At 37.7% G+C, this 14,510-nt stretch overlaps 1 protein-coding gene across 1 annotated transcript; it reads left to right on the top strand.

Annotated features, from left to right (window-relative positions):
* The first annotated feature begins 1,020 nt into the window (after nucleotides 1-1,020).
* On the top strand, nucleotides 1,021-14,133 carry LOC130222520 (protein NLRC3-like). The gene is made up of 8 exons (XM_056455079.1): nucleotides 1,021-1,108; nucleotides 2,173-2,343; nucleotides 5,600-5,713; nucleotides 5,862-7,718; nucleotides 7,799-7,972; nucleotides 11,161-11,334; nucleotides 11,721-11,767; nucleotides 11,880-14,133. Exons 2-8 carry the CDS (start codon nucleotides 2,198-2,200, stop codon nucleotides 12,401-12,403), a joined length of 3,036 nt encoding a protein of 1,011 aa, XP_056311054.1. The 5' UTR covers nucleotides 1,021-1,108; nucleotides 2,173-2,197; the 3' UTR covers nucleotides 12,404-14,133.
* The last annotated feature ends 377 nt before the right edge of the window (nucleotides 14,134-14,510 follow it).

Raw genomic sequence — 14,510 nt, 5'->3', positions numbered from 1 at the left:
TTTAACTCAGAATTGTGACTTAATAACTCAGAATTGTGACTTAATAACTCAGAATTGCGACTTAATAACTCAGAATTGTGACTTAATAACTCAGAATTGTGACTTTATAACTCAGAATTGCGACTTAATAACTCAGAATTGTGACTTTATAACTCAGAATTGTGACTTTATAACTCAGAATTGCGACTTTATAACTCAGAATTGTGACTTAATAACTCAGAATTGTGACTTTATAACTCAGAATTGCGACTTAATAACTCAGAATTGTGACTTAATAACTCAGAATTGCGACTTAATAACTCAGAATTGCGACTTAATAACTCAGAATTGTGACTTAATAACTCAGAATTGTGACTTTATAACTCAGAATTGCGACTTTATAACTCAGAATTGTGACTTAATAACTCAGAATTGTGACTTTATAACTCAGAATTGCGACTTTATAACTCAGAATTGTGACTTAATAACTCAGAATTGCGACTTTATAACTCAGAATTGCGACTTTATAACTCAGAATTGTGACGTAATAACTCAGAATTGTGACTTAATAACTCAGAATTGTGACTTAATAACTCAGAATTGTGACTTAATAACTCAGAATTGCGACTTTATAACTCAGAATTGCGACTTTATAACTCAGAATTGTGACTTAATTACTCAGAATTGTGACTTAATAACTCAGAATTGTGACTTAATAACTCAGAATTGTGACTTAATAACTCAGAATTGTGACTTTATAACTCAGAATTGTGACTTTATAACTCAGAATTGTGACTTTATAATTTTTTTATTATAAACTTTTTTAATTATAATTTTTTTTATCATTCAATGGCGAACGGGCTTCCACAAGTACCTAAATTCTGAGGTATGTGGTTTACTTCAACCATTTGTTCAACCATTTGGCGTATGTGAGCAATGCAGTCTGTTCAACCTGTGATGATGCCCTGCGCCACTAGAGGGAACAGTTTAGTTTGATTTCAGTCTGTTTAAAAATAACTACGACTCACCTCAACCAGGTGAAGAAGTGAAAGAGAAAGGGTGAAAAGACGAGACTCCGTGTCTTTACACGTATTAACTTCAGTAAACTCGAACGGACACACATTTTGAGGTAAGTTCAAATAATCTATTCTTCATGTACGTCTGATAAAAATGCGCTGATGTATTATTTCTTGTCTTTTCATGGGATTTAAAATGCGAATCATTTAGTTACGTAGTTATCCCTTACTGCAAACTTAATCAAAATGGCGGAAGTGTTGGTGCTCGACATGTTTATTTGTGTAATGTAACACGTTAAGTTCGGACATTTTTCTTAATAATATTATTAATTTCGTTTTCAGAAATGCTTTTTTGCAAGTTACAAATAATGAAATGACTTTAGCGACCAATGACTCTCAAAGTGCAACACTGTTCACAGTAAAATACATTGCGCTAATGTTGTTTTGAAGTCATACTTGCGTGATTTCAAGACGAATATTCAAAGTAAAAGAGAGCTTTTCACAAGTTGTCTCTGAATTAATGTGCGAATATAAAAACAACTTTACCTCAATCCTTCCACGTACTGTACCACAGACTTTTGAACTTTAGCTCTAGAAGTGTAAGTAAAGGAATGTATTTTCCATAAACAGAAATGCATTCTCTTTATGTATAATGCTACGAAATTTGTGTAGTTAAGTTTTTGCACTTTTTATAAGTAATCATCATAATAATAATGATAATGATGATAAATAATCATAAAAAAACTCTTCTACAATTCATTATTATGCATATATTTGGGTGTCAAGGTTACTTTGTGCATTTGTTACCCTGTTTGTTTGCTTCAGTTTAAATAAAAGTATTGATGGCCATTAATGTTTGCCATGACCAGAAGGTGCTTTGCATGTATGGCTTCTTTTACAATGTTTTGTTTTATATAAAAAACAGAACAGTATAATCAATTGGAAAGAAAAGAGCAGGAATTAAAAACAATCGACAAACCAACCATCATTTTGGCGCAAATGGGTTCTAAATTAAACTTTAATTTTATAATAATAATAATTGTTATATCCTTTTAAAATGTCCTTCTTTTTATGGGGATGGTAATTAATAAACTATAGTGTCACATTAGGTTGTACCATGAAATATCTTGTGTTTCCAAAAATAATGTCTTAAATCAGTGTCTCAATATTCTTTCAGTAAATGAGAGACGGTGAACTCTAAAATGAGTCAAAAGAAGAGAGAAGATGAGGATTCTGCCTCTGAAATGAGTTCTGCATCTCCTGGATCAAGCTGTGTGTCTCTGAAGAGTGACTGGTCCAAGATAAAACCTCATGACGTCAGTGATGCATTAGTGACCTCTGACCGCTGGTAAAGTCACTTTTCACAGAGAATTAAAAAAACATGCAGTGGTGTAAAAATGTGTTTGCCCCCTTACTGATTTTATTTTTATTTATTTTTTTGAATGTTTGTGGCAGTAAACAGACCTGGGTGTGGCTAGAAAACTCAGATGTGATAAACCGGAGTTAACACTCTTTCACTCTGGGCTGTATAGTTTTATATTTTGTTTTACCTTCGTTTCAAAACTGCATGATACGTTTACCTGTTACCTTTGACTGATATTTAAATTTGTTTGATGATCTGAAGCAATAAAGTGACAAACATGCAAAAAAATAAATAATCAGGGTGGGGACAAACACGTTTTAACACCACTTTAAATTATATAATATATTATATAATTGAAATTAATACTTTTATTTTCAATTAGTAATGAATAGCTCTCTTATAATGTTTGCATGCTTCATTAGATTCATCATTTTTAAAGGATTAATGAAGTGACACATTTAGATGGTTGTTTGTTGCCACCTATTTGTTAAACAAATAAATTTCTTAAGTCATTTCTAAAACCTTAAAAAGTCTAATTAACTAATTGTCATAATGTTGGCTTAGTCATAATTTTGACTTAGTAAATTATAATTTCACATTTTTATCTCATAATTTCTTCTCTGCTAGGTCTTAATGTCGACTTTTTTTTATCTTGTATCTTGTAATTTTGACTTTTTAAGTCATAATTTTGACTTTGTATATCATAGTTTTGACTTTTCCCAGAGATGGGTTGCAGCTGGAAGGGCAACCACAATGTAAAACATATACTGGATAAGTTAGCGGTTTATTCTGCTGTGGCGACCCCAGATTAATAAAGGGACTAAGCAGAAAAAAATGAATGAATAATTTTGACTTTAAGGATACTTTTTTTTCTACCTGGTAGAAACAGTCTTCCACATATATATCTTATCTGGCATACAAATTATGCTAGATCCAGGCTAAACATCAATTAAACATGCAAATCATCATCTTAAGAGCACAAGGCAGTCTCCACAATTGTTGTCCTTGAGGCTGAATGAAACCTCTATTTTTGTCGTAAAGATATGTGCAGGACATCATTCTAAACTGTAAAATTGTTTACAACATACACCACTCCCCCTCCCCCCAAAAATAATTTTGCCTTTGTAAATAAACAAGATGGCATATTTACCATTCTTTTCATGGAGATAGTCTACAGACATGTGCTGTGTCTGTTGTTAATGCTGCAAAATGGAACAAACATCTCGAACTGTTAGCTGTGTACTTCTGTTGCTTATGCATTTGCACCTGTATATCTGATGGTCATATCGCCCATACATGTGCACTCTTGCATCTTTATTATTTTTTTTTTAATTATTTTTTTTTTTAATGTAATTTTTTTTTTTGAGAGGAGTAAAATTTACATATGTGGTTTCAACAACCGGATGCATTTAGACCAGTTTTGTTTTATATCCATCTCGAATGTGTTTCCGAGGGCATTTACACCTGTTCATATCACTATTGGATAATTATCCAATCAGAAAAACACATGAAGTGATCAGGGGTCCGTTCTTCATACGTGGATTACTCTGGATTTGGTTATTGATTGACATGATTCAGGATCGTTTCATTCTTCAAAACTCATCCGAGAGTTGTTGTCACAACAACAGGTCTGGTAGTTTAAACCTGTTTGGGAGCAGGTTTATTTGCTATAAACAGGATTAAATCGGGTCATTTCAGCAAAGGTGATACTGAAAGTCGGTACCGAATGCTGATATTTTCTTACAGTAGTAATTATATACACTTGGAGAAATAGTAAAATAGTTATAAAAAATTTAATATATATGTATATGTTTAAGTTTAAAGTTTAAAAAATATTATATATAGATAAGTAAAACTTTTGCAATCTGCACTCTGAAATAAAAGTATAAAAACAGTCATGGGGTGGTTCTCCCTAAAGGGTTCAAAGAGAACATATATTAATAAGGACTTTTTAGACACAAACGAGTACTATTTTAAGGTACCAAACCAGCTTTAGTTCATGTATAATATTAGACATGCACAATATATTCAACTTGTTTTTTTTTTTTTAAAGGAATAATATTTTCTGCAGTCATGCACATGTTTTGACAGCTAATATGGCAGTGATTTGATGCTTCGCAAAAGTTGCAGACACCTTTACCAATATCAAAATGCTTTTTGGAGGCAAAATTAATTTGAACAGCCAGTTATTCTTTACACCGATTAAGAAACTTGAATAGGCCTATGCTACTATAATAAAGAAAATCCGGTCTAAATGTAAAACTAAATAAATAACTAAACACTCTTGACACATGTAAAGCCTGCAGCCCACAACAAAGATAGAAAGTTGTTGCGTATCATATTTAACAAACCGTTTCCTATAAAATTGATGTAATTTTGCTCACATGGATAATTGAATATTATTCAGAGGATGTCATTATGCTGCTGTGCCGTCAGCCAATCATTGCATTGCTTATCATGATTTTGAAGATCGATAGATCTATCCTTCACAACACACACAGCGATCTCAGATCAGTTCATCCAGACATTTTATTCTGATTCATGAACTTGCTTGAAGAATCAAATTAGCCAGAGATCAGTTATCAAGATTAAAAGATCCAGGATCTGCCAAATCATCTTAGATCACTTAAGCGAGGTACAGAGAACAGACCCCGGGTGTAAACAACCTCATAGCTTTGTTGAATGTGGTGTGAAAACACTAAGGGCTTGTCACTGGCATTTTTTAGCAACCTTGTCCTCTTTTTTTATTTTATGCCTGTTAGGGTTTACATAATAATTAAATATGCCGTCACTGCTTGCATAAATTATGATTCTGGTTAAGTATGACATCTGGCTAAGATTCAATATTATAGTCATTTATCTTGCTGAACATACCATAAAATATAACACATTAGAGATTTCTGTCAATCTGATGACTGGACCAAAGTTTTATTATCCAGAAGAGTACAAATGCATCCTGAATATAATCTAATTGATTATTTATTTTAGCTTTGATTAAGGTTTGGGAAAGACATTTTTACTCTATTTATTTGTTTGTTTGTTTGTTTGTTTGTTTGTTTGTTTATTTATTTATTTATTTTTATGTTTTGGGTATGTGGACTGTCAAGGGAGGAGCAAAAATAATTTACTTGTACTTGAAACATAAATAATGTGTAAGGTTGTTTATTTGGCAAATATTTGGGAACTAAAGTCCTTAGATGTGTCTAAAATGCTGTTTTATTTCTTTTGTCATCTTAAACAGGAGGAAGACACTAAGATCAGAGTCTCCAGAACCCAGTGGTGTTTCTCTGAAGAGTGACAGATCTATGGATTTTCCCCCTCAATTGAGTGATGAACCAGAGACCTCTGACCCTCAGTTAGTATCACTTAGTATAATATTTCTTACACACTGTAGGACAATTCAGATTAATAATTGTTTTAAAATCCAAATTAATTAACACTCAATACACCTCAAAATATTCACAAATTAAAAATGGTGTAAAATATTTACTTATTTTATTCAGGAGGAAAAAGAAACGTGAGCTGATCACACCAGTGCCCCACACTACATCCAACTATCAGACTTACACTATACAGGACAATACTGAAGCACAAACACTAAAGACTGGAGACCTGCAGAGAGTCAAAGACCAGCACAAAACCAGCATGAAGAATAAATATGAGAGATTATTTGAGGGAATCACACTCCAAGAGAACCAAACCCTCCTGAACCGGATCTACACCCAGCTTTACATCATAGAGGGAGAGAGTGAGGGAGTGAATGAAGAACATGAGGTTTTACAGATGGAGAAAACAGCCAGAACAAAACACTCACAACACACTCCAATCTACTGCAATGACATCTTTAAAGAGGAGAAAGAGCAAATCAAGACTGTTCTTACTAAAGGCATCGCTGGAATCGGAAAAACCGTCTCTGTGCAGAAGTTCATTCTGGACTGGGCCGAGGGAAAAGCCAATCAGGATGTAGATTTCATGTTTGTGCTTCCATTTCGAGAGCTGAACTTGATCAGAGATCATCAGTACAGTCTTCACAGACTTCTGCTGGACTTTCATCCTGAACTTGAAGATCTGGAGCCCAAGATTTATGAGGAGTGTAAAGTTGTGTTCATCTTTGATGGTCTGGATGAAAGCAGAATCACACTGATGTTTTCAGACGCTCAGAAAGTTTGTGATGTGACTGAGACTTCATCAGTGGCTGTGTTGATGTCAAAGCTGATGAAAGGAGAGCTGCTTCCCTCTGCTCTCATCTGGATCACCTCCAGACCAGCAGCAGCCAATCAGATCCCCTCCAAATACATCAAGCGTCTGACAGAAATTCAGGGATTCACTGAGCCTCAGAAGGAGGAATATTTCAGGAAGAGAATCAGTGAGCAGCATCAAGCCAGCAGAATCATCTCACACATCAGAAGAGCAAGAAGCCTCCACATCATGTGCCACATACCCGTCTTCTGCTGGATCTCATCCACTGTGCTTCAGAAGCTCCTGGAAGAAGATCTGAGTGCAGAAATCCCTCAAACTCTGACTGAAATGTACATCCACTTCCTGCTGATTCAGATCAACATGAGGAATCAGAAGTATGAAGAGAAAGATCCAGAGAAACTCCTGCAGTCCAACAGAGAAGTGATTGTCAAACTTGCTGAAGTGGCTTTCAAACAGCTGATGAAGGGCAATGTGATGTTCTATGAGGAGGACCTGATTGAGAGCAGCATAGATGTCTCTGACGCCTCAGTGTATTCTGGGATTTGCACTGAAATATTAAAGGAGGAATCTGTGATTCATCAGAGGAAAGTCTACAGCTTCATCCATCTGAGTGTTCAGGAGTTTCTGGCTGCTTTCTATGTGTTTTACCTTTATGTAATGCAGAATGTGGACACATCTCGTTTTTTAGATGTAATTCATAGTCTGCATAAGGAAGCAGTAGATAAAGCCATCAAGAGTGAGAATGGGCGTCTGGATCTGTTCCTGCGGTTCCTGCTGGGCATCTCACTGGAGTCCAATCAGAGACTCTTACAGGATCTACTGACACACACAGAGAAGAGCTCAGAGAGCATCAGGAGAAGCACACAGTACATTAAAGAGAAGATCAGAGATGGACATGGACTCTCCACTGAAAGATCCATCAATCTGTTCCTCTGTCTACTGGAAGTGAAAGATCAGACTCTGTCCAGAGAGATTCAGGAGTTTGTGAAATCAGACAAACAGTCAGAGAAGAAACTCTCTCCTGCTCACTGCTCAACAATCGCCTACATGCTTCAGATGTCAGAGGAGGTGCTGGATGAGCTGGAGCTCCAGAAATACAACACATCAGATGAGGGCAGAAGAAGACTGATACCAGCCGTCAGCAACTGCACAAGAGCTCTGTGAGTGTTTAATTGTTACTTTTTTGTTTCTTGTGTATTTTTATCTTGTTTTCAATTCTCTTGTTCTGCTCTTCTTTCAGTCTTGCTGGCTGTAATCTCTCTGCTCAGGATTGTGAAATTGTGTCGTCAGTTCTTCAATCCTCAAACTGTGTCCTGAGAGAGCTGGACCTGAGTAACAATGACCTGCAGGATTCAGGAGTGAAGCTGCTCTCTGATGGACTGAAGAGTCCAAACTGCCAGCTGGAGATACTGAGGTATTTAGAACATAATAATAATAATAATAATAAAAATAATAATAAATTTAATTTATAACACACTTTTCTAAGACCCAAAGTGCTTACAAGAAAGTAAAAAGCAACAAAGCACAGTAAAACAATGAAAATACAGTAAAATACAGTTTGGGTGCACAGAAAGAGAATGCACAACTCCCATGGTGCTGAGTTTGCAACAAGTCTGAAACAGCGTAGCACCTGAGGCAGAGCGTAGACTGCGAAAGGCAGAGGAAATAGATATCAAGTCACAAATGTAACCTGGAGCAGAACCATGAACCGCTTTATATGTTAAAATCAATGTCTTAAAATTAATACGAGACTTGACGGGCAGCCAGTGAAGCTGTTGGAGTACAGGAGTGATGTGGGACCGAGATGATGTATGTGTCAACACACGTGCAGCAGAATTTTGGATGTAGTGTAAAATCCTGAGAGAATTAGCTGCTAACCCTCCGAACAGAGAATTGCAAAAATCCAAACGAGATGTGATAAAAGCATGGACGAATCTTTCAGCATCAGGCCTCGAGAGGAAAGGGCGTATGCGAGCTATATTTCAAAGATGATAAAAGGTCGTTTTAGTAAATGTTTAAAATGAGGTTTAAGACCAAGCTGAGAGTCCAGGAGAACACTAAGATTACGCACATGCAGAAATGGTGATAAGACAGACCCATCCACTGTTAACTCAAATTCACTACACCTCTTGATGTTAGAAGGAGTGCCAACCAATAATATCTCTGTTTTTCGAACTATTCAGTTTAAGATAATTATGTTGCATCCAAGCTTTAATTTCAACTAAGCAAGCATTAAGCAAATATATTGATGTCGATAAATTATTATTATTATATTATAAGTTTGCAGCACAGCAATGATATCTAATAGCACATTTTTGCAGGATTTGACCAAGAGGCAACATATAAATACTAAAGAGAAGTGGACCAAGTACTGACCCTTGGGGGACACCATGACATAAAGGAACAGTATGCAATCTGTGACCCCCCACATAGATAAACTGTAAACTTCCAGAAAGATAGGATTTAAACCAATTTAGCACAATCCCAGTTATGAAGCCTGTCCAAAAGTATACTATGAGAAATTGTATCAAAAGCACTAAAATAACACAAGCCCCCGAATCAGCAATCAAGAGAAGGTCATTAACGGCCTTAACTAAAGCAGTTTCCATGCTATGTCCCGATCTAAAACCCAACTGAAATACATCAAACAGAGCATTTGCTTGCAGGGGTTCTTGCAGTTGCCCCACGACCACCCGCTCAAGAACATTCGCCAGAAAAGGTAGATTGGAAATTGTCCGATAATTAGACAGATCAGCAGAGTCACTGCCAGGCTTTTTAAAATCTGTGTAACAGCAGCAGTTTTCAGAGCAGGTTCGATAAAACCAGTGCTAAGTGAAGCATTCACAATAGTAGTAATATGGGGCACGAACACTGAGAGACAATTCTTCAGAACAGAAGTTAGATTAGATTAGATTAGATTAGATTCAATTTATTGTCATCATACATGTACAAGTACAAGGCAACGAAATGCAGGTAAATGGAACCCCCCGACCGTGCACAGACATCACAACTCCAGGGAAGACAGGTCACAGGAGGTGGAACAGGAAATAAAATACAATCAGGAAAAAGAGGCAAAAAGAAAGTCCCTCTCACCTTGCTCTTAAGTTAGAGCAATGTGAGATCAGGGATAAGAAAAAGCCCCAGCAATCTATCACAAAAACACACCGACAAGACATAACATTGCCACAGGGGATGGGAACAGGGGGTGTGGATATTGTCCGGTAAGGGCGGGCAGCCATCAGGTCCTGCAGCCATGGAGGCGCTGGTCGCAGACCCGCTCACCCCCTCCAGTGGGTGAAAGCATACGAAGGCGTTGGATTGGGGCCAGGAAGTGTCGTGCTGTGTATCTGTGTGTGTGTGTGCGTAAGCCTGTATAGTCCAACAGGTGTCCTTGACGGGAAGCAGGAATTTCAGAGCGTCTCCTTATCTTGCTATCCGGGAGAAGTTGTTTTCCTCCAGCCGAGGCCGTCTGGCAGGAGAAAAGAAAACACAGGGAAGCCGAAAGAGTAGAAAGATACTTCAACTTTAGGTCAATACCTGCCAATTTCACAGATATTTGAAATTGGCAGGTATTGACCTAAAGTTGAAGTTGGGAAAGGATCAAGAACACAGGATGAAGAGTTCAGTGACATAACAGTTTTTGCAACAAAATCATAATCGGCAATATTAAAAGAGGTCAGAAGCAGGAAGAACTGAAGGTGATGATGGCTCAACATATATTCAATTCAATTCACCTTTATTTGTATAGCGCTTTTACAATGTAGATTGTGTCAAAGCAGCTTCACATAGAAGATTATAGTGAATTGAAACCGTGTCAGTCCAGTTTTCAGTGTTGAACTTCAGTTCAGTGTCTTTTAGTATTCACTACTGAGAGTCCAAACACTGAAGAGCAAATCCATCAATGTGCAGCTCTACAGATCCTGAACCATGCAAGCCAGCGGCGACAGCGGAGAGGAAAAAACTTCACCAATTGGTGAAAGTGAAGAATTAATTAAACCAGGCTCAGGTGGGCACAACCATTTCTCCACTGGCCAAACATCTTGTGCAGAGCTGCAGTCTAGGCGCCGGAGAAGCTGATGTCAGTGAGACTCGTCTGTCCCTGGAGCGTCACAGGAATCCGTCTCATGCTCTCCACTCCTCCATGACCACCACAGCAGCTGCTCAGGATACGGCCTGGTCCAGGATTATGGAAACCTTGGGATCATCAATCACAAGCAGTGGAAGAGGAAATACTGTCAATTTTGGTTGTAAAGAAATTCAAAAATCCATCACAGTGCTCCGCAGTTGCAGAGGTGAAATTATTAAGAGGTCCAACCAGTGACTGTTCTAAACGAAGTCCTAGAGTTGGATTTTTGACTACAAATGATATGCGAGTAGTAGTCCCTTTTCGAGACCGTCAGCACATTATAATACTCCGTGAGATGCTGCTTAAACATAAGTTTGTGTATCACAAGCCCAGATTTAACATATTTTCTCTTCATTTGTCTTAACTCCTGCATAAATCAGGGCGACAATCTCGTAAATGAATTATGGATAAATGAATTATGGATAAATGAATTATGGTGATGCGTGTCTGTAGATGATCTCTGTGTGTGTCTGCAGGTTATCTGGCTGTATGGTGACAGAGGAAGGCTGTGGTTTTGTGTCTTCAGCTCTGAGTTTAAACCCCTCACACCTGAGAGAGCTGGATCTGAGCTACAATCACCCAGGACAATCAGGAGTCCAGCTGCTCCAACACACACTGGAGGATCCACACTATACACTGCAGAAACTCAAGTATGTGGGGCAGGGCTGTTATGATATTACATTTTTTACACCACAATTATTGTGGCTAAAAGAATTCATAATAATGACATTACATGTTCTCCAATATCTAAAATTTTACCCAGAACAAAATTACTATGAGCAAATTGTGTATTTTCTTAATCACATACTGAAACTGCATGGATTTCAAATTAGAAGCAACAACTGTGTAAAACATGCTGGATAAGTTGGTGGTTCATTCCGCTGTGGCGACCTCTGATTAATAAAGACACTAAGCAGAAAGGAAAATGAATGAATGAATGAAGTAAAATATAAAAGGAACACCGAGGACTGAAATACAAGCAACAACATCGACAAAATCAAATCAGATAATTGTGTGTGTATGTTTTGTCTCATAGTTTGGATGATGGAGGACGTTTAAGGATCACACCTGGACTACGAAAATGTAAGCCCTCTCTCTCTCTCTCTCTCTCTCTCTCTCTCTCTCACACACACACACACACACACAGAGTTGTGAATATTTAATAATGCTATAGATGATGTAATCTTGTGTTCAGATGCCCGTTTTCTCACACTGGATCCAAACACAGCACACACTCAGCTTGTATTATCTGAGGAGAACAAGACCGTGTCTCATGTGAAAGATCCTCAGCCGTATCCTGATCATCCAGACAGATTTGAGAACTGTGAGCAGGTACTGTGTAAAGAGCCTCTGACTGGTCGCTGTTACTGGGAGGTGAAATGGAGCGGCTCTGGTCTTATTGCAATAACATATAAAGCAATTGACAGAAAAGGTGGGATTGACTGTCGGTTTGGGCTCCATGAAAACTCCTGGTGTCTGTACTGCTGTGATACGAATTACAATTTCTGGTCCAATAATAAGAACGTTGATGTATTTGGTCCTTCAGCTCGTGATAATAGAGTAGGAGTGTATATGGACGTGCCGTCCGGCTCTCTGTCCTTCTACAGTGTCTCTGACACAAACACACTCACACACATACACACATTCAACACCACATTCACTGAACCCCTCTATGCTGGATTTTTGGTTTATCCTGAATCTTCCGTGTCCCTATGCTAGAGTTAACACACCTAAGAGAAAACTAACATCAGAAATAGTCAATGTGTATAGTGGGATAAAGTCAGAATGTAATATATATCTTTCTGAGCTGCATTTCATATATTTCTGTGTGATAATGAGCACAGGGTGAGACATTTCAGGCTTATTTGTTTATATCGAAAGCAAGAATAGAATGGATAAATGAATGATAGAGAGAGAGAGAGAGAGAGAGAGAGAGAGAGAGAGAGATTACACATGGTCTGCTTTTCTCAATCTCGTGTGTATTCTGATTTCTCCTCTCATTCATTTATTTTTATCTTTATAGCACTTTTTTACAATGCAGATTGTGTCAAAGCAATTTAACATGTGAAATTCTAGTCAATTGAAACTGTACAGTGTAATGTACATATCACTGCTGAAAGACAAAACACTGAAGAGCAGATTCACAAACCAAGCAAGCCAGTGGCGAGGAACAAACTTCATCAATTTACAAAAGTCAAAGTAAAAAAAACCTCAAGAAAAGAGTTGATTCAGCTGGGCTTCAGTTCTCCTCTGGCCAAACGTCCTGTGCAGAGCTGCAGTCTAGGCGCCGGAGACTGGAGAACGCTGGACGTCCATTATGTAGAAGCTGCAGGATCAATGCGGAGACTCATCTGTCACTGGGGTCTTTCAGGAATCAGTCTCATGCTCTCCACTCCTCCATGACCGTCGCAGCATCAGCTCAGGATACTGGCTGGATTACTGTATAGTTAAACTCTACATTGCAAATACTGCAAATATACAGTTTAAACGTGTGGGAGGCCGAATGGAGCGGTTTGGTTCATGTAGCAGTGACTTATAAGAAGATTGAGAGGAAAGGTGGGATTTATATGCTCTTGAATCGGTATGTTGTGTACACACTCATGCATGCTTATGCATTAATATAAACATTTTGCATTTCATAACTTTTACATTTCATATTTTTTTGCCTCCTGATTTTGTCATTTTGAAGAGGGTCTAACTGCAGGTCACTGGTGTTGGGTGTCTTTATTGTGTGGGTAGAGACTTGTGTTCTTGTAGAAAGCTCTTTTAGATGTCTTCAATGTTTCAAAGGATCCACAGACTAACATTTATCCATATAGACCATAGGTGTTCTACTCTGGAACACCTTCATTATTTGGATCAGATGTGTTAGAATAGGGTTGGAGCAAACCTGTGCTGCTGCCCTCCAGGAAATGAGTTTGAGACCCATAATATAGACTGCAGGAACTGTTACATTTTGCTTGGTGTTTGTTTTCCCTGCTCATAATATTAGACAAGTGTATTCTGCTATCCTGATATTATGCTGTAAGGTCATTGAGATCATTATTTTTAAAATGTCAGTGATTTATTATTTATTATTATTATTATTTTCAGCTATTGTTCCATTAGTAAGTTCACGTGTTTTTAGACTTTTCTTTTTAGCTGTTTTGTGTTTGTAAAAACATCATGTAATGTAATGCCAGATTAATAATTGCAGATTAATGATTAAATCTGTCTAACTGTAATTACAGTAATAAAATAAGCTTCAGATCAAGTGCAAGTAACATATCATGCTAATTGTAAGCACTAGGTAACTGTTTCTGTAATAAATCTCTGGACATGGTGAATCATGTTTACTGTGGTCATGTTACATCAGGTCAGATTCAGGGACACTAAACACAGATAAAGCAGTGCTGAGTGTTCAATCATGTAGACAGATAGAAACAGACAGGCATCATGTGCGCTCACACACACACACACACACACACACACACACACACACACACACACACACACACACACACACACACACACACACACACTCACACTGTCTGCTGTCCTCCATTTCATGTGTGTTTTATTTCTCCTCTCTTATTGTGTTTCTCTTCTTCATCTTCTCTGGTTTCTCTCTCTGATGTACTTAATAGATGTTGGAGTCTCTGTGAGTCTGTATTTTCAGGACAGTCGTCTCTCTGTGGGACACCAGTGAGTCCAGACAGAAACCACTGACCCATTCAGATTGACTGAACTGCTGAAACAGAAACAAATCTGATGACAGCACCTCCGTTTAACCTGTAATGACACTATACTCTTAGAGTTTGGATGTAAAGGGTAAGTTCACACTAAA

Source organism: Danio aesculapii, chromosome 1, assembly GCF_903798145.1.
Source record: "Danio aesculapii chromosome 1, fDanAes4.1, whole genome shotgun sequence".
NCBI lineage: Eukaryota > Metazoa > Chordata > Actinopteri > Cypriniformes > Danionidae > Danio > Danio aesculapii.
Note: the sequence above shows the minus strand (reverse complement) of the source record. Positions and strands in the feature narration are given on the sequence as shown.